The sequence below is a fragment of the Oryx dammah genome, unplaced genomic scaffold (genome assembly GCF_014754425.2).
Source record: "Oryx dammah isolate SB20612 unplaced genomic scaffold, SCBI_Odam_1.1 HiC_scaffold_2, whole genome shotgun sequence".
In the NCBI taxonomy this organism is placed as follows: Eukaryota; Metazoa; Chordata; class Mammalia; order Artiodactyla; family Bovidae; genus Oryx; species Oryx dammah.
The window spans coordinates 73,184,759-73,211,975 of NW_024070186.1; the positions used below are offsets into that span (position 1 = coordinate 73,184,759).

Sequence of the window (27,217 nt, forward strand, 5' to 3'; positions counted from 1 at the left end):
CTGAATTGATAAGGCTTTCCCGAAGTGAGTTATCATTATGTTGACTGCAGTTGCTGCCGCTGGTAGAATGGGGAGCTCAGAACAGAGATTAAATTCAAGCTTAGAAAACTAACAGACTGAGAAAGACAAATATATGATATCACTTACATGTGGAATTTAAGAAAATGTTACAAATGAACTTATTTACAAAACAGAAATAGACTCATAGACGTAGAAAACAAACATGGTTACCAAAGGAGATGGCAGGGTTGGGGGAGAGACAAATTTAGGAATTTGGGATTAACATATACACACTACTATATATAAAAATTGGGCTTCCCAGGTGGTGCAGCAGGTAAAGAATCTGCCTGTAATACAAGAGATCCAGGAGACGTGGGTTCAATCCCTGGGACAGGAAGATCTCCAGGAGAAGGGCATGGCAACCCACCCCAGTATTTTTGCCTGGAGAATCACATGGACAGAGAAGCCTGGTGGGCTACAGTCCATAGGGTTTCAGAGAGTCAGACACAGCTGAAGCAACTGAGTGTGCACGCACACGTGCCACACCAATGGGCCTTTGACCCAAGGGCAATCAGTGTCAATGGGCCAGCAACTCATGAAGTGACCTCCTGTGAAAAACCCTTGTCAAACATCAATAGTGGTGACTGGCTTGGTCAACTGAACTCTCACTTCTGCCTTTCTGGACTGGGAAATCCTCAGAGAGAAGCAATCAATGTTTAACAGAAAGAGAGTAAAAGAAAACCTGAGAAGAGAATCAGAAAATTAGAGAGCAGCTGAGTCACATCAAAGGTGTGACAATTAAGAAACCTTTACTCCAAGCTGTGGAAGGGAAACCAAGGTAATCTGATTCATGCTGATTTTAGTCCCACTATCAGGGTGGTATAGACTTCTGTGGAGGTTCTAACATGACAAAATAAAATGCCAACTCTGGCATACTTTCCTTGGAAGGTAGCCATTATTGTCATCCTAATTTTACAACTTAGAAAGCTGAGTCTCAGAAAATTTAAATAACTAAAACAAGTAACTGAACTTGGATTTTTTTTGGTGGGGGGGCGGGGTGCAGTGTACTGGGTCTTAGTTGCAGCACTCAGAATGTTCAATCTTCATTGCGGCATGCAGGATTTTTTTGTGTGACCTGTGGGATCTAGTTCTCTGACCACGGTTTGAACCCAGGCCCCCTGCATTGATAGCATGAAGTCTTAGCCACTGGACCACCAGGGAAGTTCCCTGAACTTGGACTTAAAGCCAGGTTCTGCCTGACTCCAAAGCCCATGTTCCTTCTGCTCTGCCACCCTGCCTTATAAGAGACTATTACAGATAATTGTATATGTTTGACATCTAAAGAGATCCCCACAGATATTATCCAGCATCGAAAAGAATAAGATGGCTGTACACATCCTGACTTGTAACCACCTCCAAAAATTATAGTGAAGCCAAATAAAGCAAGATGTCAAAATGGAGGGTTTACTGTGCTAACACTTTTGTTTAAAAAATGGAAGCAATGAATGAGGGTAATATATGCATATTTATCCTGGTACATACATAGAATAGGAAGGATAGCAAAACAGGAAGAAAAAATCATTAGTGAAGATGGCAAATGTTTCACTGTATCTCCCTATATTTCTGATTTAGAATAGATATGTTTTATCTATAAAAAAATAATATTTTAAAAGCACAGAGTGATTTCAACAATCTATAAACTTCTGTTCCTTATGGTGCCTCTAGGCATGAAAATATTACCAGTTTTCTATGTATGATACTTTAAAGAAAGTATCCAGAAGCAATAGCAAGCAGAAAGTGGGTTAGATAGATGTCCAAAAGCTCACAGCACTCTTCTCTTATTTTCATAAGAATTAACACTCATAGGAAAATTAGTAAAATAGCCTCAGAGAAAAACTTACTATTTTTTGCCTAGAAAGTAAACGAGATTTGGAAAATTTTGAGGTGAGGGATTATCAGAATAGGAGAATCAACAATAAACAAAGCCTGGGACTTCCCTGGTGGTCCAGTGGCTAAGACTCCATGCTTCCAGTGTAGGAGGGCTGGGTTCAATCCCTGATCAGGGAACTAGATCCTGCATGTTGCAACAAAGATTGAATATCCTGCATACTTCAGCTAAGACCTGGTATAGCCAAGTAAGTATCAAGAAAAAGGGGGGCCTCCTTTGTGGCTCAGTGGTAAAGAATCCACCTGCCAGGTCAGGAGACAAGGGTTCGATCCCTGATTTGGGAAGGTTCCAAATGCCGTGGAGCAGCTAAGCCCATGCACAACAATTGAGCCTGAGTTCCAGAATCCTAGAGTCACAACTACTGAAGGCCACGTGCCCTAGAGCCTGTGATCCACAACTAGAGAAAAGGCTGTGCAGCAACAAAGACCCAGTATAGCCAAAAATAAATAAGTAAATAAAATTATATATATATATATAAAACAATAAACAAAGCCTGCTCTATTAGCATATCTCTGTCCTCCTCTCCAATCTCTCTCATTAAAGCTCATTAAACTTTCCACTGAAGCTCACCACTTGGGGGAAAATGAAAAGAAAAAGAAGACAAAGAAGAAACTGTATGCCAAAATAATTTCCAGATATATTGAAAATTTAGGTATTGAACATTTAAATTTAACAAGACTAATGAACTTGTGAGTCAGTACGTAATCAAGCAATGGGGAGGGTCATTCTAAAAATGCACACCAAAGGCAAAAACCATCAAAGACGTGATCAACATTATCTGACTAAATACTAGTTTTAAACTTTGTACATTAAAAACCTATAACTAAAAATTATGAGTTACACAATCAATGGAAAATATTTGTAATATTATCACAAAAGATTATTTACGATCTAAAGGGTTTTTATAGGTCTTGCTTAGAAAACCACCCCAAACTGAAAGGAGAACAAGAAACAGAAACACAAACTCCATCCTCAATGAAACCAAGAGACATCAGTAACCTCAAACCACACAGTATGAAGATTGGTAAGTGACTTTGCTGAGACAAGAGAGGGCATACTAAATTTGTCCCTCAGAACCCCCAAAAAGCAAGAATATTAAAGTCCCTGCAAGCCAAGAATTCCAGGAGAGATGGAGGTTGACAGCAGGAAATTGGTTTAAGAAGTTAAGCTTTCTGCTTATCCTTCCTACTGCTTGCAGTCTAACAAGATTTATCCAGTGGAGAAAGGTTATGGACTCAGGGACACCAGAAACTGAAGGAGACACATGAGGACATCTTACTTAAAGTAAAGGGGTTAAGTAAAGATTTAAACACACACACACCCCTCTATATACCCAGTCTCTCCGATCTTCTCTTTCCTTGGTGTTCCGTGGTTTGACTGTTTTATTGACAAGGAAATTGGAACACAACAAGACGTGAAACACCCTCAAAGCCACACAGCTGGTAAGCAATGGAGCTGGCATTTAAATCCAGCAATCTGGCTCCAAGCTTTGCTCTAAGCTGCTAACTCTCTCTGTATAAGTCACTGTACAAAAAAGGACCTGAAGTCTATACACCAAGGAAGCTGCTATATTGTCTCTAAACAGAAGGAGGTTGTAGGTAATTTTTATGTTTTTTTTTTTTTTGCTTGTTTGTATGGGTTCCTAATTTCTGAAATGAGTTTGTATGTTATTACAATTTATGGGTTCCTAATTTTTTAAATGAGTTTGTATGTTATTACAATTTATAAATATAAAAAAAACCCACATGTTGAAAAACAACATTATCTCCTCAGCCTATCATACAGGACCAACTTTAACTTAGTGGGAAAAACAGAAGATCTGGTTACTAGATCCAACTGTCACTCAAAGCACATAGTAAGTGCTCAATAAAATTTATATTAAGCATCTACTTTGGTGTCAGGCACTATACCTGATGCCATAATTGCTATTACTGTTATTACTGTCAGTGTTACCTGTCTATCTTTAGACAAGCCAACTACCCTTTTTGGGTCCCAGGAAAGGAGATTAGCATGAAGCTAACAATGGCAACTGTGGCTTGAGTGAATTATGGTGAATGAGGTGATTCTCTCAAAGTTGTTGGTCCTTTGGGAGGCATCAGTGAAGAGAGGATACTTGCCTTGTAAGAGAAAGTTCTGGAAAAGTATAAAAGCTGAACTAGATCCATGACACAAGAAGGATTTCCCTGAAGTTAGATTGGCAGAATAGTGGGTAGAGGGGATGCTGAGCATGAGGTTGCTAAGCCCCTCCCTCCACATAACAGGATATTTCCCTGCCAGTGAATAAGGCCGAGGGTTTAAGCAGACAATGACAATAAGGGCAAGGGGCTAGGTGTACAGATGGTAACTGACTTGGCGACATAGCCAGATAAGGTGTGACTAGTCCTTGGGAAATAACTTGTTCTGTATCTTTAAAATACCCTGAGGAAACCGAGACAATAAACTTGGTTGACCCTGCAGAGACCCATTGCTTAGAATCATAGTGCCTTTTCATGGCTGATTTTTCTCCCTTTTTCCACTTTCCTTCCCTTGCTGGGCTTCTTAAATCCGGCCTCAACTCCAGCCTCAACAAAGATAATCCCATTGTCCCTGATCTCTGCCCTAGACCCCTCTTTCCCCACATTCCCAGACTGTTTTCTGTCCCTTTCCAGTTCTGACCTACTGATTATCCAAGAGTATGCCAACCCCTAAACTCCCAGACAAGATCTGATGCTCGTCTCCAGTCCCTGGGAATGATCTTGACCTGTCCCTGGACTCTGTTTATCATAAATCTCAACATCCTCAATGGGAGAATCTCTGTCATAACCCAATGGAACTGAGTTCAAAGCGTAATCTTAGACCTAGGCAAAGATGGTAACTCAGGATGGAACTCCTGTGATAACTGTAGACAAAATTGACAGAAGCTATGGGTCTAATTATTTTATGAAACTAAATATAATTATTATAATCAGACAGAAACATAGTTAGATGTAAACAATAAGACAATTTTGAGGGTTCTCTATTTATCTTTCATGATACCCTTCATGAGAAGTGCTCTTCTTCACACCCACCACAAATTGCTGACTAGTGAAGTTCCCGCTTCCCCTGAAGTCTAGACACTGATCCCTGAGAGGCTGCATGTATAATGGAAAGTAGGTGGCCTCTGGGCTCAGAAAGCCCAGGGTTCAAATTTCAGCCTTGTCACTTATTCTCTATGTGCCTAAATTTACCCACCCATAAAGTGGGAGAAAGTGACAATAGCCCTGGGTTGTGCTAAGGAGTAGAAGGTACACATATGAACTGGTGACTGCCGCTCCCCCAAATCCCTCACACTCTAATTACGCTTCTGTAAATCATAGTCATTTTTCTTGGAGTCAGGAACCAAGTTCCTGGAGTCTAGGCACCAAGCTCCCCTGGCTTCATCTCATTAAGGAGTCAGTGACTCAGCTCACCATCCCTCGGGACATTTCAAGTGAGCACAGGCCCAGCTGTGTGTGTCCCAGGTACAGGCCTGGGCGCCAGGCCAGGCAGATCTCCAGAGAAATGCTGCTTTCTTCTCTCCAGAGGAAAACACGGGGCCTGTTTGTTCACACACCTGGAAAAGGTTAGCAGCTTCCAGGACGCGCTGGACATTCTGTTTGGTGATGAGCGCCTTGCTGGTGTACGTGTAGTCCAGAAGAGTATGCATGGTTTCCGCATCCACCCCTTTGATAATGATCCTCTTCTCATACTTCTCCTTTAAATCATTGCAGAACATGGCCCTGGGAGAGAGATGTGTGAATGTGAGTCCAGCTGAGACCCTTGGCTCCAAATCTAAACAGACTCCCTTCAGATCTGTCTGCCTCAGTGGGACAGCAAGGTGCGCGAGGTCTGGACCTTGAGTGACTGTTGTCTGTCCCTCAGTGCCCGGCACACACCAGACGTCCCGTGAGTGCTTAGTGAACTGACGTGTCCTGCTCTGCTAGGCCCAAGTGTGGTTCCCAAGTCAGTCCCAGACCTCAAGGGACACCAGGAGCCCTACTGGCTCGCCTGGCAGGATCTAGAGCTACTTTTTGTTGGTTCAAAGTGTGGGGTTCTTCTGGAGGCTTGTGACAATGCCAAAGCCTTTCCCCAGAAACTGTACTCACTGAGGCAGGATCCACCAGGAGGGAGCCCTGGTGTCAGAATGTACTTTCTAGAAGAGGGACTTTCACCCCAACACCGAGGGCACCTGTACCTCTAAATTCTCTTCCTGCTCCCTTTGCTACACCTCCTATTTATCTCTGGAAATCGCTGGTCAGTTTCTTTCTGCTATTTCCTCATCTACAAAACAGAGGTGACTGCTTGTGGTTTTCTAGGAACAAACATCAAAACATCAGAAAGAAAGATAATTGAAAAAAGAGAGAAAAAGAAACAGAGGAAGGAATTACTTGACCAGTTGACTTTTTGAACCTTTTGTTTTCACCAGTGAGATCTTCTCCCCTGGGTCTCCCTCTGTCCTTCTTCTTGTCTTTGTTTTCATCGATAACAATCCCCTCCACTTCTCCCTCTTCTCTCCTCACTCAACTGGCCTCTTCACCCTTCTCCCCTCAGAATATGACAGCATGACACAGACAGTAAACGTGAATTCTGTAAAGTTAACAAATCCCAGGCTGGAACCAAAGAAGCAGTGATGTCCTTTGGACAGATGACTGATTTACACGCCAATTTTTTCAGCTATAAACTCTGTTGGCTAGAGGGGCACAGAGTCAAGTGTGGACCCGCACACCTTGTAAAGTGTGATCGTGAAGCTCTCACCTTGCCGCCTCCTGATTCCACAGAGAACTCTGCCATCACGGCAACCACACAGTTTCTTAGCTCAACCTGTCTTCCTAGGAGGAGCTAGACAACCTCATTTTCTAAACCTCCCTTTGAGTCTCTAGAGCAGAGCTACCTGATAGAAATCTGATGCAAGCTATATGTGTAATTTAAAATTTCCTAGTAACCATAATTTTAAACATAAAAAATGAGATAAAATTAATTTTGATCTTTTATTTAAGGTCAAATATTATCACTTCAACATGTAGCAAATATTTTTAGCTATAAATGAGATAACTTACTTTTTTTTTAATACTAAGCCTTCAAAATCCATCATGTATACTTTCACTTAAAGCACATCTCAGTCCAGACCAGCCATAATTCAAATGTTCAGTAGCCACATGAGGCTGGAGGTGAGTATATTAGGCAGTGCAGCCCTAGAACATTAATCCTGAACTCTGCTGTTGGGTCACCAAGATCTGCAAACATCTCAGGGGATAAAGTCAATGTCACCCACTTGAATGTCATATACATGAACACATGGGAAATAGAACATTTAGATGGAGAGGGTAGGCAATGATAATGGGGTCAAATGAAGCTTCATGTAATTAAGGCAGCATATCACTGGAATCCTACCAAGGTGAAATTTAGAAATACCCCTTCACCTGATACGTGATTTTAAAATTAGTAAAAAGTGACTTTGTTGAATCTGTATGATCTCAAACATTCTAAGGAAAATTGAAAAAGTCTACTCTGCTCTAGACATATTTTAATATTAAATGAGATAGGTATATAAATTGTCTAATTAAATGCCTTATACCTTGAGGGGCTCTTATGCATTTTGCAGGTCCCAGATGACATAATTATATGGGCTGTTTGAGATCATTTGGATTCTTGGTAGGGCTGTTACTGCTAGACACAACGTCTGAATTCTCTCTTAGAATCTGTCACTGAACAACATTCTGCCCCAGTTCAGCTAATACATAACTGGGTGTCTGAATCTCCCAGAAACCAACCCTCAAGAGCTGGTGATGTATTAGGGGTATGTGCGAGGGAAGATGAGGAGGGAGGAGGCCAAGCAAAGCAAAAGTCATATAGAAAATCACTCGGGCCTAGTCCTGCAGGACCTCTGAAGAAGACATTCCAGAGTAGTCCCAATGAGAGGCAAAGTTGGGCTGTGATACTCTGGCACCTCTGACAGTTATGGGCCACCCCTGGAGGAGGTCAATTCTCAGGCCTCTCTGGGTTTTGATGTGTGTGGGTGACAAGCACTCTGCACAAGCAGAGTGAGCCCAGGAGCCTGGGGAGGGCAGGGAAAGCACTGCAGTCCTGGTTGTTGGAAGGTGGAGAGAGCTTGATGTCTAGGTTCCGAAGCTATCTCACCATGTCACAAGTGAGCAAACCTTGGCTTCCTTCTCTGTAAAATGATTTAACAATAGTCCCTACCCCAGTGAGCTTCTGGGAAGAATAAGATAATATTCACAAAGAGGTTGAAACAATAGCTAGCACTCACTAAGGCAAGGCATCTCTGGCTGGTCAGAGGACTCAGAAGACTGTGGGAGATACTTGGAGCAGATGGCCAACACCACTCTATCTCACAACCCTGGACCTGCCAGCATTAGGCTCAGTTCCAGTCAGGTCTCTGCACAGCTGCCTACCACCCATCCAGCATAGAGTTAGGACCAGGGCTGCTCACAAACTGGTCTAGGGACATTAGCGTGGTGTGGGCACACAATAGGAGCTCAATAAATGTTCACAGGAGAGAGAGGAAGGACGTGCTGTAAAGACTGTGTCTGTAGACACAGAGCCCCCTTGGAAGTTTTTTCTTTTGCCTGGTTTGGGTCCCAAAGTGCCAGCATTTCTCTGCTTTTCTCTGAGACTTTTTTCACTGATTTTCTGCCACTTAAATAAACTCTCCTTGGCCAGAGACACCGTGCTGAACACAGATAAGATGAAACTAAGGAGAAAACTATATATTTCTCATAGACCAAACTCCTAGGCCTGCTGCTGCTATCTGGGAGACACATGGAAACACTTTGGCAATGTTGTGATCCCATGAAAGGCCCACAACCCAGGCAAAGTGGGCCCTAGCTTTCCACTTTAATAACAGTAATCTCCCACAGTTAGATTTATAGCATTTGTAGGCCAAACAGCAGAATCTCTTTTGATTATTACATCCATTCTAAAATTTATTTATTTATGGCTGTGTCGAGCCTTCGTTATGGCTCACAGGCTTCTCTCTAGTTGTAGCATGCAGGCTCAGTAGTTGTGACACACAGGCTTAGTTGCCCCTTGGCGTGTGGGATCTTAGTTCCCCAACCAGGGATCGAACCCGCCACCCCTGCATTGGAAAATGACTTCTTAACCTCTGGGCTTCCAGGGAAGTCCCTAACATACCCATTTTATAGGTGACAGACTGAGGTAAAAGTTAAGTGCATTGACCAAGACCCTACAGGTTGTCAGCAATAGAATGGGACCCGGAACCTAGGGACTTTGATCTGGAGCTCACCAGTGCACTAAGGAAAACAGCAGTTCAAGGCCATCTTTCGGGGACCATCTAGTGTCAGCACTGAGTGAACCAGGCCACACTTTGCTCCCTGAGAGCACAGCTAGGTTTGTTGCTAACCATTTACCCCTTAGCTTCTGCAGGAGACAAAACTGTTGTGTAATAAAAATACTTTCTAGACAGACACCAAGTCTCATGAGATTCTTGTAAAACAGAGGTAGTTATGAAGATCCTCTTTTCACAGTTAGAAATAGTCTCAACATAGGGAGTCAGTTGCCCAATACTTCAGCAGTGAGTCAGTGCCGACCCCGAAATAGAGTTCATCTCCCACAACAGCCATGGAAATAGCCATGGGCCAAAGTTTCCTGGAATGAAGTCAGGCCATGGCCCCATCCTTCTGTCTGGGCTTCACTCCCCTCCACGCTCTGCCAGCCTCACTCCTGACTTTATTCAGGTCTCTGCTCAGATGTCACTGCCTCAGGATGACCATCCCTGACACTCAGTCTAAAATAATCACTCCCTAATGTCATCTCCATTGTTTTTCTTCACAATCCTGTACCAACCTGAAGCTATATTACACATCTATTGTTAACGAGTTTAATAATTGTCTCTCTGCTAGAACATGAGCTGGGTGAGGGCAGGGACTATGCTGTGCTCAACACTATATCCTCAGGGCTAGAATAGTGCCTGGAACCTAAGTAGACATTCAGTAAATATTTGGGAAGAGAATAAATGAATGAATGACAGCAAACTTGTGCCTCTAGATCTTCCATGTTTGCTTTTGACAGAGCTCTGCCCCTCCAAAAATTATCAAGCGTTCTACAGGATGAGGCCCAAAGAGACTTGCCCATTGAGAATACCCATCACATCCCTGAGTCCAATGCCTAGAGCTTAAAGAGAATGCACCCACCCCAAAACTTCCCACTCACAAATTCAATGAGTTCTTCATGTTCCAACAGCTCCTAAATGTCATCCATTCAGAATTTTCAATCAGCCCAACTTTGCTTTGGTTCCTCCCACCCCCCAGGCCTCCACACTTACCACAGAACTTCCTGCCTCCTGAAGCTCTAACCCCAATCACAGTACCATAAACAAATATCGACCTCCACCACCACCCCCCTATCATTCCTAGACCAGCTACACCCATGTTGCCCCCGTCCTGTTCTTCTTCTAATCCCTTCACCACACCTTTATACCAAGAACTAACTTCTCTGCATCAGTGAGGTATTCAGGGTTGGAATAGCTCTAATGGCGGTTGCAAACTGAGTTAAATTCTACTTAAGGATATATGTATTCTTATAGCTGATTCACATTGTTGTACTGCAGAAACCAACACAATATTGTAAAACAATTATCCTCCAGTTAAAAATTTTTAAAAAGGATGTGTGTTAATATGCACACAATTGGCCAAAAAATTTTTTTTAAAATTAGCAATCATGTGCTGCTCAATGGACACTATATTGTTAAGAAAGGATTTTTGAGGGACTTCCCTGGTGGTCCAGTGGCTAAGACTCTGCTCTCCCGATGCAGGGGACCTGCATTCAATACCTGGCAGGGAAGTAGATTCCACATGCTGCAGCTAAGAGTTTGCATATGCAACTAAGAATTCTCATGCTTCAACTAAGAATTCACTTGCTCCAACTAAAGATCCCACATGCCACAGCTAAGACCTTGTGCAGCCGAATAAATAAATAGCTTTTAAAAAGAAAGGATTAAGTAAACCCAATGTGGCCAAAGAGGTTTCCTCTGCAAAGGAAACACAGAGTCAGCGGAAGCAAGGTGACCCCAGCATTGGATGACATCACTGGCTATGGTCCCTAGCACCTCTAAGCTAAAGGCACCAAACCTTCCACCTACCATTTCCTAGACAAAAGACCTATGTAGACATGTGGCTCAGCCCAGTTTCTGACCTCAAGCTATTCCCTAAGCCCTACCATGTAGACCCTGTCCCAGCACAGGAGACCTGCCCACATCCCTGGCCTGCAGGCACTCCAGCCTTGAGGATGATGGGTCTCAAAGTATATGCCATGCACGACTTGCATCAGAATTCCTGGGTTGTATATCAAGAAAGCAGAATTCTGAATCCCACCCACCCTAGACCTTCTGAACAAAATTTCTGGCAGTGGGACTGGAATATAAATGTTACTAGGTTCTCCCAGCCCCACCCATAATTGTTTTGCAAATCAAAGTTTAAGAATCACTGCCCTAGAGAGAGGTCACCATTTCCCAACTCAATTCCCCTTGGCTAACCCCAAGAAGGAGACTGGACTAAGGTCCAGGTCAAGGAACTAACTGGTTGTGGTTCTGGGACAGATACGCCCTTGAAAGTCTTCCCTTTCTGTAGTTTCTTCTTCTCATCTTCTGAGATCCAGACCTCCTAGAATCACATGAGGCCTAAGGCTGCCCCCTACACTGGGAATTTGCAGGGCAGGAGTAGTACTCCTCCACCATTTCCCAACCTGGTGGGGATTCAGATGGAGGCAGGCCTTGTCCTGGCCTCTTAAGTCTTTCTCTAACTTAGCTGTTTAGACAGGGCCCCTGCTGCTTACTTCACTAGCTTACTTCTAGTGAAGTACCACACTTCACTAGACCTAGGAGTTCTGAAACAGGATGTGATGGCAAACCCCTATTAGTAACAAACAGTGTGCAATTCCTTGTTCTTATCTGCTGCGCACATGTAAATCTCATATACCTGGAGGGGTGCCTTCAGAGAAGGATTTGGAGGTTCATGGCCATCTCTCCTTCTACTCTAGAGAAATGACCAACAGTACTCTCCTGCCTCTCTTCAGGGCCTGGAGTCAGCTCTCTGAATTTTCAGCTGCTCGTTCAATATTTGCTCCAAAAGAACAGACAGGCTGGAACCCTGGAGCTGCCCCCACCTGACTCTAAACACCATCAGACCTCAAACAAACTGTCTCTGCCAAGCCCCTTGCCCAAGTTCACCACTCCTTAAGAATGCTGCACATGTACCCCTATGGGACTGAACGCCAGCCTTGTTTCTATAGAAGCAGCCCTCCCAGCCCTACTGGACCACTGCTGAGGCCTCTGCATGGCATCAATGGCCTCAGCCCATCCAAATTTATGACAGAAAGAAGGGCTTGTACTGACCTGCAAGATCAGGCAGAATACACATCAGCCATCCATTTGCCATTTTTGTCTTTTCTGAAATTTTTGTCACCGAGAAAAACAGGATTACAATTTTTTTCCTTCCAGATTGAGTTGGTATAGTATATTCTGGTTACCAAAATACTCATAGCTTTGGGACTTTGAAATGGTAAAGATTCATGATATGTAAAACAGCATGATATACAAATGCATGGTCTTAATTACATAAAAAAGGATGCTTAGTTGCAAAAATACACAAATGAGACCTAGAAGGACACATCAAAGGACACATCGGTAAACTGATGGCGATTATGAATGACTTTGTTTTTAGCTTCTTGTGTTTTTTTATTTCCTGTTATACACATGTTAACTTTTAAGAAATAAATGTTATTTTAAAAACCTTAAAACAACAGCATCAGTCACAGCAAATGCTTGTGGCCAGAATTCAGCAAGGATTCAGTCACAAAGATATAATGGAAGTTCTTATTTTGGCTGCCCAACATCATTGCTAATCATTTTAGGAGGAGTACTCAGATTTTCCTTTGAGGAACTATCCCTCCTCCAATACCAGTCTGGGAGGGTTGTATGGAACTAGTCCCACCTCTTAGACTAAGGTTAGCATAGTCCATATGTCTTCCAAGCCACAGTGCCTGGGTCACAGATGGGCACACGAAGAAGCCAGTTCAATTGAAACCAATTCCAGAACTTACTCCAGAATTACTGGGAAAGAGAAACTCTCTTCCCAGTGGGGCTGCTGAGCTGAGAGAAATAAAAATTCTGAGAGGCTAGAGACCTTCTTGCTTCCATGTGTGAAGCCCCCCTGAGAGAGAGACCAACACAAAGGAGAGAAGAAACAAGAGACAGTGAAACTTGAGTCTTGATGACATTACTTGAGCACAATGATCCAACTAACCCTGAAACCAATACCCTTGCACTTTCAAATCATGTGTGGAAATAAAATTTTTTTTTTATGTGCTTCAACCAGTCTGAACTAAGTATCTGCCATTTGCAATGCAGAATCCTGACAGACACAACTGGACAAGAGAAATCCTGAATAACAAACGGGACCAAATGCTAAAGAAGATTGTATAACAAGTGCCCAGAAAAAGAAACATTAAAGTACTCTCAACATTACTATACACGGCCCTTCACAGTCTGATCTGTGTACTCTGCTTCCCCATCCCATAGGTAGCAGTTTCCAGCATGTCCCTCTGTTTACATCAAGACTCTGGGTTACAAACAGGACTCTGTACTTTCTACAGGGCCTTTTTTTAAAAAACATTATTAATTTTATTTATTTATTTACTTGTCTGTGCTGGGTCTGCACTGGTGCTTAGGGCCTTTGGTATTTGCTGCATGGACTTTGTAGTTGTGGTGCACAGGATTAGCTGCCCCATGGCGTGTGGAATCTTCCTAGAGCAGGGATCAAACCTGAGTCTCCTTGCATTGGTAAGCAGATTCTCAACCACTGGATCACCAGGGAAGTCCCATAGAGCCTATTTTTACTGCGCCTTTTCCCTCTATTAGATTCTTAAGGATCTTGGAGGCAGGGGTTAGATTTTATTTCTCTTTCAATTCTTATTTACTGGCCTATTGTTGGATGGATGGAGGAAAAGGAAACTACATATGCAGTCCTATACTTGGTCCTGTAGGCCAAGTGAACTCCCCTTGTCTCCAAACCCACCTTTCTCCTCTAACTGCCATGAGAATAAATAATAACTTTCAAGACTGATTGATGGGAGCAAGGTATGTGTGTGAAGAGCTACGTTTTCTAGTGATTCTCCAAACTGGGACTCCAGTCCCAAGGTGTTTATCCTAAGCCCTGCTACCCAAGATTTTATATTACAAAGCATGGTGATTGTTTTTCACCTTAATTTGCTTTTCACATCTTTCATCTCTTTGCCCAAAGGTTCCCCTGGCTTCCCCTAAAAAAACACCACTTCCCTCACAACCCTCTTCAGTGAGATCTGCTCTGATTCTCACTTCCCTTGGGCTGAGAGCAGAGTCAGCATTTGTGCTTGCTGTCTACTGCCACATCCTGACTAGACTGTTGCCCTGGAGGCTCCTTATCACCCTCTTTTCCCAAACATCTTCCATCTCAGCCCCCTACATCCCCATGCTGGTTTCTTATGGCCTCCATGCTATTTTCCAGAAATTGAGGCTCAGCCTCTGCTTTGTGAAATTTTTCTGAGCACTCCCTGGCTATGACCACTTAAAAACATGCAGACTTGTCCCAATCCTCACCCTGGGGTGATCAAACGTTGAGGCTTCCCCAGTCCTAAAAGTTATCCATCTTGTGATAGGACAAAGATGACTATACATGTGCTCCAGACTTCTCCTACCACAAGTTGCCAAAGAGGAATATGGGCCTCCAAGACTGTTCTTTGGGTTTTTACGATACAGAATCCAGGGGAAATGGGGAGGGTGAAAGATGTTCCAGCTGCAGATGGAGAGGAATTTTGAAGCAAGAGGTGAAGGAGAAGTTCCCTCGGGCCGGGCTACCCTCAGGGCCACCCAGATGTGGTCAGATTTGGGATGGACCTCCAGCTGCCCTTGCCAAGGCTTGAGCCCTGACATGGATTGCTACAGTCCCTAGGGAAAGGAGTGCCTATTTCTAACTGGTCTGCCCAGATAAGACATTTCTAAAATTCATACAAAGATATCCAAAAAGCCAACAGGTATCAGAGATGTGGACAAGAGAGGGGAATGGGTATGGTGTGTGTCTCCCTCAAAGTGTTTGAAAAAGAAGTTCAGAATTTGAGTTGACTTTTATATTACTTGTTCTGTTTCTGGGCTCTGTCCCGCAATGGAGTGGCATGGGTGGGTGAAGGATTGAAAGAGTTAAACTGCCTTCTCTTTCTCTTTCCAATCTTGAAGCTCAGAGAAGTAGAGTTTGTCTTCCAGTCCCCAAGCCTTGTTTTCTTCTTCCCCTTCTCGCCAACCAATGGCACCCTCTTCCTTGTTGTCTGGCTGCCCTGAGGGCCCTCAGAGAGGACTCTGAATGTCTCTTGAAACTGTCTCCTTATCCCCACTGCCTTAGCCTTAATTCCAACCTAACCTTCTCTACCTGTAGTTTCTGCTGTCACTTGAGGGTGCCCCTAGGTCAGGACCTCCACATCACAGCCCAGAGGGTTATTTTAACAGAGAGACTGGATCACTGTCTCACTTTCCTAATTAAAACTCGTCCCTGGCTTCCTACTTCCTGTAAGGTACATTCCAAACTTTTGATCCTAACCCAACAAACCTTTCATGGTCACCCCTTCCCATCTCTCTCGGCCTTATTGGCCCTTGAAACATTCCTTACTCCAACCCTACCCTTCTTCCTGTGGTCTTATGCTTAGGCTGCATGATAACTATAACTTCTAACCCTCCCCTATCTCTATGTTCACCCATCTGTTCTCTACATCTGCATCTGTATTCCTGCCCTGCAGATAGGTTCCTCTGGAACCTAGCTGATGAATGGATAAAGAAGAGGTGGCACATATATACAACAGAATATTACTCAACCATAAGACGGACTGACATTGGGTCATTTGCAGAGATGTGGTTAGACCTAGCTAGAGACTGTCACACAGAGTGTAGTAAGTCAGAAGGGGAAAAACAATCATATATTAACACATATATGTGGAATCTTTGTTGTTTTGTCCACCGACCTCACCTTCCTGGAATTATTCATGAGACATAAAGCCTCCCCTAATCCCCCCAACACCAAAATGCCCTTTATATGCCAGCCCTCTGCAAGTCTGAGCCTGCTCCACAGGACATATGATCTCTTGACAACAGTCAGCTCTTACTTGACCCCAGACTTGAGTCATTATATGCAAAATTGCTGATGGTTACTTTTTATAGATCTCTGAGTGTCTCCTCAGAAAAAGGCCATGATGCAACTTTTGGTTTGATTGTGTTTTAGAGTCAGAACAGTATTAGCACTCCTGGGATTATTGTAGCCTTTCCAAAAATGTTACATGTATTAAAAGAATAAAAGAATCCTTACAGCTGACAGAGGATATGTAGGTTGGCTAAGAGATATTCTTTCATAACAAGTGAAATTTATCTTTTTATACAGAAATGGCCTCTCTGAAAGAGCTTGAGAAGGCTTATACTAAAGCAGCCAGAGGTGTTATAAAACACAAACTAACACAAAAAATAAGAAGATAAGAACTAAGGGATTAAAGTAAGAGAAGACTATATCACTGAAACCTAGGCTAAGGAAACCTAATGCATTGAGCTTCCTGACAGTCAAAGCAAATCCAGAAGTGTAACAAGTTGGTTAATTTAAAAGTAAGCCAGGATCTGTTATCTTTATTTAATGGAAATGTACTTTTCCTTTTGTCCAGTTAGCCCTATTCTTTCTAGAAAATGCTCTTCCTCCCACCCAGGTTCTACTCCAATCATGTGGTTAAAATAGAAGCTCTCACCGTTTTACTGACCTCTCTCTCTGTCTCTTTCGTCACACACACACACACACACACACACACCTGTCTGTCCATTAGTGGACTTCTGAGCTGAGCTGCGCTGACGTCATGCCCCAAGTCCCTGCCAGTGATTACTCTCAGATTGGGTAATTGAATGGAGCTGGGTCAATCAGCCTTTCTTGGGGACTTTCCAACTGCAGCTACCCCTCAGTGCTCTCTGGAACAGAAACTGAGAGAAGTGAGATTCAGAGCTGCCAACAGGCAAATTCTGCATCGTGAGGCTGCGGTGCACCTGAGCAGCCCCACCTGAGTGCCAAGCGAGGGTGGGAAGGGAGCTCCCTGACTGCCTCCAAGGCCTAGTTCCTCTTCCTCCTGGGCGCTGCTGCCTCCCGGCCCTTCCTATGCTTTGGTTATGTGACCAAACACCTTCCTCTTTTGCCTAAGCTGGTTGACTTTGAGTTTCTATCCCTCACAGCCCAGAGAATGCTGACCACTGTAGAACACTGAGCAATGGCATGGATGGTGAGCTCCAAGGTAGTTCTATCAAAAACACAGATATTCTGCATCTGGCCCTCTCATCTCAGGGGATGTTTGGTGTTTACTATATAAGAATCTAGCTCTGTAAAGCCATTTTCATAGAGGGATAGTTACATATCTGTGTATTTGATTCAGAGATAAAGGTCAGAACTTGAGATGTAAATGATGAAATTATTTCTCTGTTGTGTTTTAGTTGAATGCTAAATGGAACATTATTCAAAACTGGAGAAGAATATTTTTTTTCTCTTCCTGATTGAAAGGAGATCCCTATGCCCTAGATGCTAGGGTGGAAGTGACAGAGATGACATTTTATTGAGAATTCAAAAGACCTGATTGCACTCTGCCCTGAGACAGCAACCCCTGCCAGCATCTTCCAAAGGTCTGCAGAAGTCACTCTGTGGGCACGGCACATCTGTGCCCAGAGGGTCACATGAGTGGCCTGTCGAATCCACAATGTTCTGAAGCATTTTGGACTTCCTAACTGCTCCTTCTAGTTTTTCCTGTGGTGACCACGCTTTATCATCCTTCCCTTTTCTGAAGTTGTGCAATAGAATCCTGACTCTCTGAGTACTTCCTGCTCTGACCAGGATGTCACTTAATCAGTGACAGAACCTGCAGGAGGAATATCAAGTTTTTATTCATGTCAAACATTTACAGGGTGTCTGCTTCTGCAGCAGCAGCTCATCCCACTTTCAAGCTGATTCCAATTCCATATAAGATGGATGATGCCTTCATGCCACACATTCTCACAGGTATGTACAACTGCGGTTATTGTTCAGTTGCTCAGGCATGTCTGATTCTTTGTGACCCCAAGGACTGCAGCACACCAGGCTTCTACGTCCTTCACATCTCCCAGAGCTTGCTCAAACTCAAGTCCACTGAGTCGGTGATACCTTCCAACCATCTCATCCTCTGTCATCCCCTTCTCCTCCTGCCTTCAATCGTTCCCAGCATCAGGGTCTTTTCTAATGAGTCGGCTCTTGGCATCCAGTGGCCAACGTATTGGAGCTTCAGCTTCATCATCAGTCCTTCCAATGAATATTCAGGACTGAGTTCCTTTAGGATTGACTGGTTGGATTTCCTTGCAGTCCAAGGCACTCTCAAGAGTCTTCTCCAACACCACAGTCCAAAAGCATCAATTCTTCAGCATTCAGCCTACTTTTTAGTATGCAAAGGACTACCTACAATTTGGAGGGAAAGGAGGAATAAAAATGCAAGTAATGGTCCTCTTCTCTTCTAAGATCTCAGAAGCTTTATTTCTGATGCATATGTGACAACAGCAGTGAAATTCCCTAATACTTGTTTAGCTCATATTACTTTAAGCCTTGTTCTATATCTAATGTAGGCCTGCCTGTCACATAGTAGCTGCATGTAAAGAATCCTTGGCATTTTTTGGTTGCCCAACACCTGAAACCCTCCCTAGGCGTGGCACAACTCTGAATAAAATGGTGTGTGGCACAGAAGCCACTTTCCTATCCAGAAGCTACAAAAGCCTGATGCTCACTTTTCCAGCTTCTGTCACAGCTAACAACCTAATGTGTCTAACTCAGACTTGACCAATCAGATAAACCAACCCCAGGCTCTGAACTGGGAGCTGGTAACACAAAGAGGCAGAAACAGAGAACCTATTCTGGTAGAAGCAGCAGAAATAGCAGCAGCCTCCGGTTTCCCAAGACAGCAGTGGAGTCGCGCCAGGGGCCACAGCTGTGCTAGCATTGGCCTCCAAGTCTTCCTCACCACGGGTTTGAAGTGGCTTTAGGCTCTGGTCCTGGACACCGCCTGGCCTCCCTTGATGCTGTCTGTTTTCTGAGTTTGGTACTCCAGCCTTTGGGAGGAGTTACCTACATAAATCCCTTCCCAAAAGAGTCAGTTGACTTCTATTCCTTGGAACTAAGAAATCTGACTTATTGCCAGGAATACAATGTTGAGAGAAATAGATTTACAAATGAATCCATTTTATTATGTGTATTTCAGACTAACTCACCAGGAGAGGTCGATGCAAATCATTAGCCTCACTGTGGTGTTGCTAATTTGCTGAGCCTCAGAGAAGTCAAACAATTTCTCCAGTATTGCACAGCCAAGAAGTGGCAGGGGAAGGACTCAAATGCCAGTGGCAGAACCTTGAGATGGTGTTCTTTCCACTCTGTCAGCACTTACTGATTCCAGCCCCAATGATGTCCCATAGGGACTGAAGTCCTGTGCTTTCAAAGCATAGTGTCTCTTCACCTCACACCCTGACCTGCATATTTATTTCTTACTTAGCCCTTTGACCCAGGCCAGTACCCTCAGGCATGCTGGGTCTCTGCTACCAGGATCTGTCAGCTCAGCCCCCAGACTCAAATTGGGTGAGCATTCCTACTGTATCCTGCCTATGCTTGTGTGTGTATGCACACAAAGGCAATCATTTTTACATCTTCTTGTCATTTTCACCTTATGTGGACCACACTAGTGCATGGCAGGGAAAGGGAGTTAATGGTCTTTCACAGGCAATGTCCTAACAGCCATATTTCTGCCCAGTGGAGAGGTCTATCTTCAGTTTGGGTCCCAATATGGAAACCATTCTTCCTATAGAAGTGATTTCCCTGGAGGGTGAAATGGAGACAAAAGCTATCAACTTGTTATTTAATTGCCAATATTTTGAAGATTAAATCAAATAAAAAAGAATCCAACAAAGTTCTTGGCATGCAATAAATACTCAAAAAATGTTAGCTTTCCATTTCCAAACTGTGAAAAGTGCTTAATGTGTATTCATGCTTAGTCGCTAAGTCGTGTATGTTGCCCCATGGACTGTAGCCCACCAGACTCCTCTGTCCATGGGATTATTCTGGCAAGAATACTGGAGTGGGTTGTCATTTCCTCCTCCAGGGGATCTCCCCAACTCAGGGATCGAACCTGTACGTCCTAAGTCTCCTGTATTGGCGGGTGGATTCTTTGCCACTGAGCCATCTGGGAAGCCCTACGTACTTAATACAAGGTGTTTATTACCACGTACTTTATAAAAACAAAATTTTGAAAGCAACCTATATTCATAATGAATGATTTTCATATTATGCATCTGTTAAAAATGGTAGCTAAATAAGTAAATAGTATTTATGAAAACTATGGAACACTATAGGCTAATGATAACAAGAAAAAAGGGTGCAAAGCAAGATGTAGATTATATGGAAACCATGTTTACAGGTATAAGTATGTAATATAAGCATAAATTCATTGGAAAAGACCCTGATGCTGGGAAAGATTGAGGACAGGAGGGAGAAAGGGACAAAGGAGAATGAGATGGTTGAATGGCATCACCGACTCAATGGACACAAGTTTGAGCGAACTCTGGGAGACAGTGAAATACAGAGAAACCTGGGATGCTGCAGTCCATGGGGTCACAAAGAGTCAGACACAACTGAGTGACTGAACAACAACAAGTAAGTCTAAAATATGCCGGAAAAAAGGTGGAAGAACCACCCCCAAAATGAAAATTAACTTTATCAGAAAATCTCCTAACCCCTTACTGCAAAATCTTGCAGCCAGATGTGCTCTGGCATTCAGAATTGTTTGGCTTTTACCATATCATGAATACTACATAGCACCTCCAACACTCCTCAATTCAACACATTAGCACTCACCTCAGCAGTAAATATATGAATAGTGTCTTAAGGAAAATAAAGAGTCTAAGTAGCCTTCTCTCAGTTCAGAAGCTGTCTCTTCACCAGGTGAGTGGAGTTCCAGTTAGATTTGGTGATCAAATAAATCATGGAAAACTTTCCCATTTTTAGCACTTTGGGGATTTTGAAATTGCAGGTAAGAGACTATAGATCTATAGTACTTAATTATTAACCACCATAATGGTTCTGCCAAAAGGACAATATTAAAGGTGTAAAATGCCCAACCCGACACTAGAAGTGCAATTATCAGTTCATCTGAGTTCACCCCAGTGCCCAGTGTGCCAGTAGCAATCCTCGATGTTTTTACCGTTAGCCCGATTTCGGATCCAGACTCAGACGGCTGTAACGCATCTGTTTATTCTATCACCTGCACTTGCTGGCTCCTTTCTAGATAGTTTACATTATTATGGAGAAAACGCCAAGAATTATATCTAAACAGAGCTTAAGAGTAAGCCCAGTTTACCCTTGACCCCCTTTCTGCCATCCAGTAATTGGCTAATATAGAATAATTATTAATAAACTGTACCCACAATACCCTTCCCATTCCTGGCCTTGGGCTTGATTTTTGTAGCTAGTGAGTAAAGTCCCCTTATCACAGCCTCAGGGAACCAGACCCACAGGCTAAAGTACTGAGGTACAAGGCAGGGCCCAAGTCCAGGCAGAGATTTCAGGCATCAGCAGCAACAAAGGAGCTTGCTGTTGATAGCCTCAGCCTGGAAGCTTATATATTCACATAGGAAGAGTGGCTCATCAAGTAGGACTAAGGGTAGCCTGACAACCCCTCCCTACTTCACTGGTACTCTCCTCCCTCTGCCAACCCTGCGAATCACAACACGGTTGCCCTCATGGGTCAACCTCAGAATTTGCCATATTCTGCAGTGAGATGCTCACCTGCAAACGGACAGAACCACTGGCTTAAATGGAGATCATTCCATAAGTGTGGCCTGGTATGCAGGATGAACAAGCCCTTCTAACGACTTTGATTTGGGGAACTGTCCAGAAGCAAACACAAATGGCAGCTTAGTAGCAATCTTATAAAAGACACTAGAGGTCTTATAAAAGTTTTGAAAACATTGTTATAAATGTTAAACCTGTACTTCCCTAATTTTTTCTAAGCTTTATTCTCCCTCACCCTTTTCTCAGCCTCAACTCTACTCTAGTGTTTTCCCAGCTTCCTCATTCCACTCTAGACTTTTAAATAGGCCCCCAAAGGGAACTACATTGTCTGAGTTACTAATATAGACCCTATTTACAGCCACTGTGTTTACACAAGCAGCTAGACAGTAGCTGGGCAGCAGGTTCAGAGAAGCTGTTTGAGATAATGGGAGTGATAAAGATGCTGGGAGTGGATAGAACTGACAGATCTTCTGATGCATTGGACCACATGAAACATAACCATGGAGAGACTGTGAGCAAAAAATACCCCGAAAACTAAGCAAATGGAAAAAAAAAGAGTGAGTTATTAACTTCAGCAAAGACAAAAAGTTTTATAAGAAAGAAAATGTAACCTTAACATACAATTTGGCTCAACAGAAAGCAATGTTTCATGGGTATAATGTACACTTTTAATACAAATGTATCAAAAATGTGATAGTATTATACTGAGAGATTATAGGTAAGGGAGATGGGTTTAAGTGCTAAATTCTTATCAAACATACCTGAAAATTAATGAATGATGTCTAACATTGAAAAATGAAAGAGCAGTATAAGAATATTTTATAGAAATATAAATATCATAACAGAAGAAACAGTAACAGCTAAACATCGAAAATGGTGGACTCTAGTGACCAGGACTGACATGTGGAGGAAGTGAAGAGAAATTTTTGGTTTTCACTATTAGCTTTTAAATACTATTTGACTTTTTGTTAAGTATTTGCATGTAGTATTTTGATTACAATAATTTTTTATAAAAGTAAATTTTATTTGAAAGGCTATGAAATGATGGTTCACAGAAAATCCCATGGATGGAGGAACATGACATGCTACAGTCCGTGGGGTCGTGGAGTGTTGGACACAACTGAGCACAAAAGAACTGCAGATGACCCTTAAACATATGAAAATATATCTGGGCTTCCCTGATGGCTCTGTGGTAAAGAATCCGCCTGCCAGTGCAGGAGACATGGGTTCCATCCCTGGTCCGGGAAGACCCCACATACCAAGAAGCAATTAAGCCTGTGCACCACAACTGTTGAGCCTGCGCTCTAGAGCCCAGGACCGCAATTACTGAAGCCTGTGCACCCAAGAGCTCGTGCTCTTCAGCAAGAGAAGCCACCACAATGAGAAGTCTGCACACCACAGCCATAGGGTAGTCCCCACTCTCCCCAGCGAGAGGAAAGCCCATGCAGCAATGACGACTCTGCACAGCAAAAAACTAACTGATTCATTGAAAAAATTCTCAAAAACATACCCAAAAAACCAGATATTTGACCTTATCAAAATTGAGACATGCAAATTAAAACTACCTTGAGATACTATTTCTCATCTATCCGATTGGGAAAAACCCCAAAGTTAGATGCTATCCTGTTCTGGGAAGGCTGTAGGGAGCTCAAAATTATTGAACCCCTTTTAAGAAGAATTTGGCAATACCCACTAAACTGCAGCTGCATTTCTCTTTGACTCAGCAAACTCTCATCTAGAAAGGCTCCCCCAGCCATTCCTGCATGCATATGAAAGGACATAAAAGATTATTCATTATAACATTGTTTATAATAGCAAACAATTAGAAACAATCCAAATGTCTGTCAATAGAGGATTGGTTAAATAAACGATGGCTCCATCACTGAGTGGAAAATATTTATATTCTCAATGAATAAGAAAAAAAAAAAAAAACCTACAAAATTTTACAACCAGCTTCAGGCCCTCCAGAGCTCAGGGGGCTATGTCGGAAGCCTCTCAGACAGAGCAGACTCTCTGCCCTTCCGAAGCCTGACTGTAAGAGGAACTTGGCTCCCAGGCCCTTTCAAAATCTTAGAAACAAGCCAGGCAGTGAGGGAGTGTAAGACTTGATGTCAGTCTTGGGTCCCAACCCCACTTGGGCACTGTGTTAACTGAGACACTCTAAGCTTGGGTTCCTCATCAAGAATTGGGGAGACAATTCCCCACATCAGGGGGGCTGTCATGAGGATTAAGTGGGACTGTGTGTGACACAGGTGGCACAGGGCTTTACCTACAATAAGTGGTCAACAACACAAGTTATTTTAAACAGTAGCACCGGAAAAAAGAATCCTGTCTCCAGGATTGCATTCATTATAGGGGGACAGTCACCCTGGAAATACCAAGATAAGAATAAAAAAAAAAGAATGGAAGGAATTCCCCTTCATGACCAGGCAGTTTGGAAAGAGACTTGTCATCCACTGGCAGACACATTCACCACGTGGCTGCCTCCAGCTTTTCGTTGCCTTATGGCTGTTTCTGGGGCTCCCACACACACTCTCCCTAAGTATTCTAGATCATCAGGCTCGGAAGGACCTGAACCCAAACACCTTCTGTTTGGACTGAGAAACCCCAGGACTAGAGAAACCAGTGATGTACGCAAAAGCACATAGCTGGCAGTCCTATTTCGTAGCCAGGTCGAGCGGCTAATGAAACTGGTAATCAGGTACTTGTTTTATGATAGCAGTTTTCTAGTGACTCAAAGCAAAAAGAATAAACCTGAAAGTGAGTGCTCAGCACATACATAGGCTAAATTGACTTTCATTCATTTCTGAAAGGGGTTGTGATCAGTGTGAAAGCATATGATCGATATTGGTGGAGTAAGTAATGTGTTTATATATGTCAACCCAGCCTTATGGCTGTGCCTACATGTTACCTTTTACATGCTTCTTGTGGAGTAAAGCCTCCAATTTAGGGGCAGTTTGTATTGCAATAAAAACAAAAATTTCTAGAATGTGCCCAATCTGTGCTCCAACAATGACTAGATATGTCATGCTGGGTTTCCATTTCCTCATCTGTAAAAGGGCATATCAGGCACTTTCATCATGCTATTGCAAAAATAAAATGAGATAATTGTCGGCTTGGCACATAGAGACCCTACTTCCTACAAACCCAGATATCCCCTTGCCTGGTCTATATATAGGACCTGAGCAGTTTCACAACAGCATATAGACCTTGCTCTTTGAATTCCAAAGATTTTCCCCTAAGCATCTTAAAAAATAAAATAAAATACCTTCCATGATACTTACATAAGTAAATAGCTTTTAATTTCCTTAGCCAGAACCAAGAGTTAAGAAGAATCTTGATAAGAAGAATTACAATTTTTATTTCTTTTCAAGTTCCCCAAATAACCTTTGCATCCACATTTCCCTTGGGAACTGGTTCCCACCATGTCTACACTGATCTGAAAAACTCTGGATCCAGCCAAATTCACAAGGTTCCTGATTCTCCCACATTCCTTCCCCCAAGAATTTGCTCACTACATGGTTCTTAGCTGAAATAGACTGAGGTGAAGAATTTCAACAGAGATATATCAAGCATTTACTAAATTCTAGGCACTGTGTGAAACTCTTCCCTCTCACATTTAATTATGACAATAATCCTGAGAGATAAGCATCAGTGTTCCCATCTTACAGATGACAAAACAGGAACTCAGAGCATTAAATTACTTGCCTAAAGTCTGGGCTCAGGAAGGGGCAGGGTGGGTTGGAACCCCGATCTCTAAGTTTGTTTTAACTAGGCGTCTCTAACTTCTAAAGCACCGTTGTAACTACTTTCCCTTCCCACCCGACTCCCTACACAACAACAGAAGCCCCTGCTTTTCAGCAAGTCATTGGCTAACTTTAAGAGTGGCCACATCATTTTCTCCATGTCTGCTGGTGAACAAAGACAGCATTATGTTTCCAATACAGTAGTCAGGTGCTGGGGGGAAAAAAATCCCATAACTTCAGTAATTTTCCACCCTCTGGACTAATACATATACACATTAAAGCTCACCATAAGGTATAAACATTGCTTTGAAATGATGCAAGCTTTCTTTTAGTAAAACTTAAATTCTAAACTCTAAGGTTTAATAGCTTCCTTTTTTGTACATATCTTTAATAGACACGCAAACCTAAACAAATAGACAAACCGTCAATACAACAGCCAACCAGTTCAATCGGGCTGTCGCATCAATTCAGATTTCCCTTACGACCTGCACCCGATTTGACTCTGGTCCTAGACTGCTGACCTGAAATAGTTGCTGGCCGCAGCAAGCACCACGCGGTGGCAGGAGAATTCCTGGATGTCCACACACAAGATGACGTCGGTCAGAGCGTTTTCCACCCGCAGGGTCTCCAGGCCATTCTGCAGAATTAAGGAGAGTCCTGTGTCATCAAATTTTACCTTATCCCCATTTAAGATTTCCACCAGGTCTCCCCTTTTCTCAGGGGGCTCATCTGTAGACAGTGCCAAGGGTCCTTCCAAACTCTTCTCCACCACGTCGTCCATGGTCCAGGTGCCCCTTTGTCCTGCCATCGACACTCAGACTGAAGGAGCGCCCAAGTTTCAGGCAGGTCACATTGCAGAAGCTGGGCGGATTTCCTGTGCAGGGCCCTCCACTTATCACCAGCTGTCACACACACATAACAGGAAGTCTCGCACTTTCTCATCCTGTTACTACAAACGCCAGTAACTGCTATTCTTCTTCTTTCTGTAATCATCACAAGGTTAGAAATTACTTAGAAGGGTGTGTAGGAAGGGGCTCCATAGAAAAAGAGTGGCTTCTCAGAGTCTTTTATTAGTGCCGCGTGGCTATTTTGGTCCACCTCCCCCATCATATCCGTGATCAGGAAGCCTCTGGTTCTGGTCATTACATTTGTACTTCCGGTGCTTCTATATCCCAAGGTGTCAATGACGGAATGGACATGGGACATTGTAAATCCTCTTCCTCCTTCCAGCCAGGAGTCCGGGACCCCATGATAAGCCCCCCACTCAGTTCCTCAGGAACCTTGGAAAGCCCTACGTAGCTCTGACATTCTTATTTCTGTCAACACTGCGTGTCATCTGTCTTTGTCTTCTTCCCTGCTCAGGGGAAAACAATGTCATGGCAATTATTCGTGATCCCTTTCCCCCTCCCTATTGTTTATTGTTGTAGATATGCCTCTGGAGGCAGAGAAGAAATGGCCTGTAGAAGCTCCATCCCCAGGGTCTTCTCTCTTGGAAGACCAATCCAGGTAGGTCAACACCAGATTGCCCTAGGAAGTCTCAAGTTGGCCTGACCTCACTCAGCATCTATTGGTCTTGGCGTCTAGTAGTAGATTGTCAAGTATTTTCATTGCACCTGCAGGTCTCCGTTAAATAGAAAAAAACTGTCTTTTGTTAA

At 43.2% G+C, this 27,217-nt stretch overlaps 1 protein-coding gene across 1 annotated transcript in view; it reads right to left on the minus strand.

Moving 5' to 3' along the window:
• KLHL6 (kelch like family member 6) overlaps positions 1-26,416 on the minus strand; it is a 54,847-nt gene extending 28,431 nt beyond the window's left edge. Inside the window, exons 1-2 of the mRNA XM_040251754.1 lie at positions 26,084-26,416; positions 5,520-5,685 (exon numbers count right to left, since the gene is read on the minus strand). Of these exons, the coding sequence (XP_040107688.1) occupies positions 5,520-5,685; positions 26,084-26,370 (453 nt within the window). The 5' untranslated portion in view covers positions 26,371-26,416. The remainder of the gene's footprint in view (positions 1-5,519; positions 5,686-26,083) is intronic.
• Between the last annotated feature and the right edge of the window lie 801 nt (positions 26,417-27,217).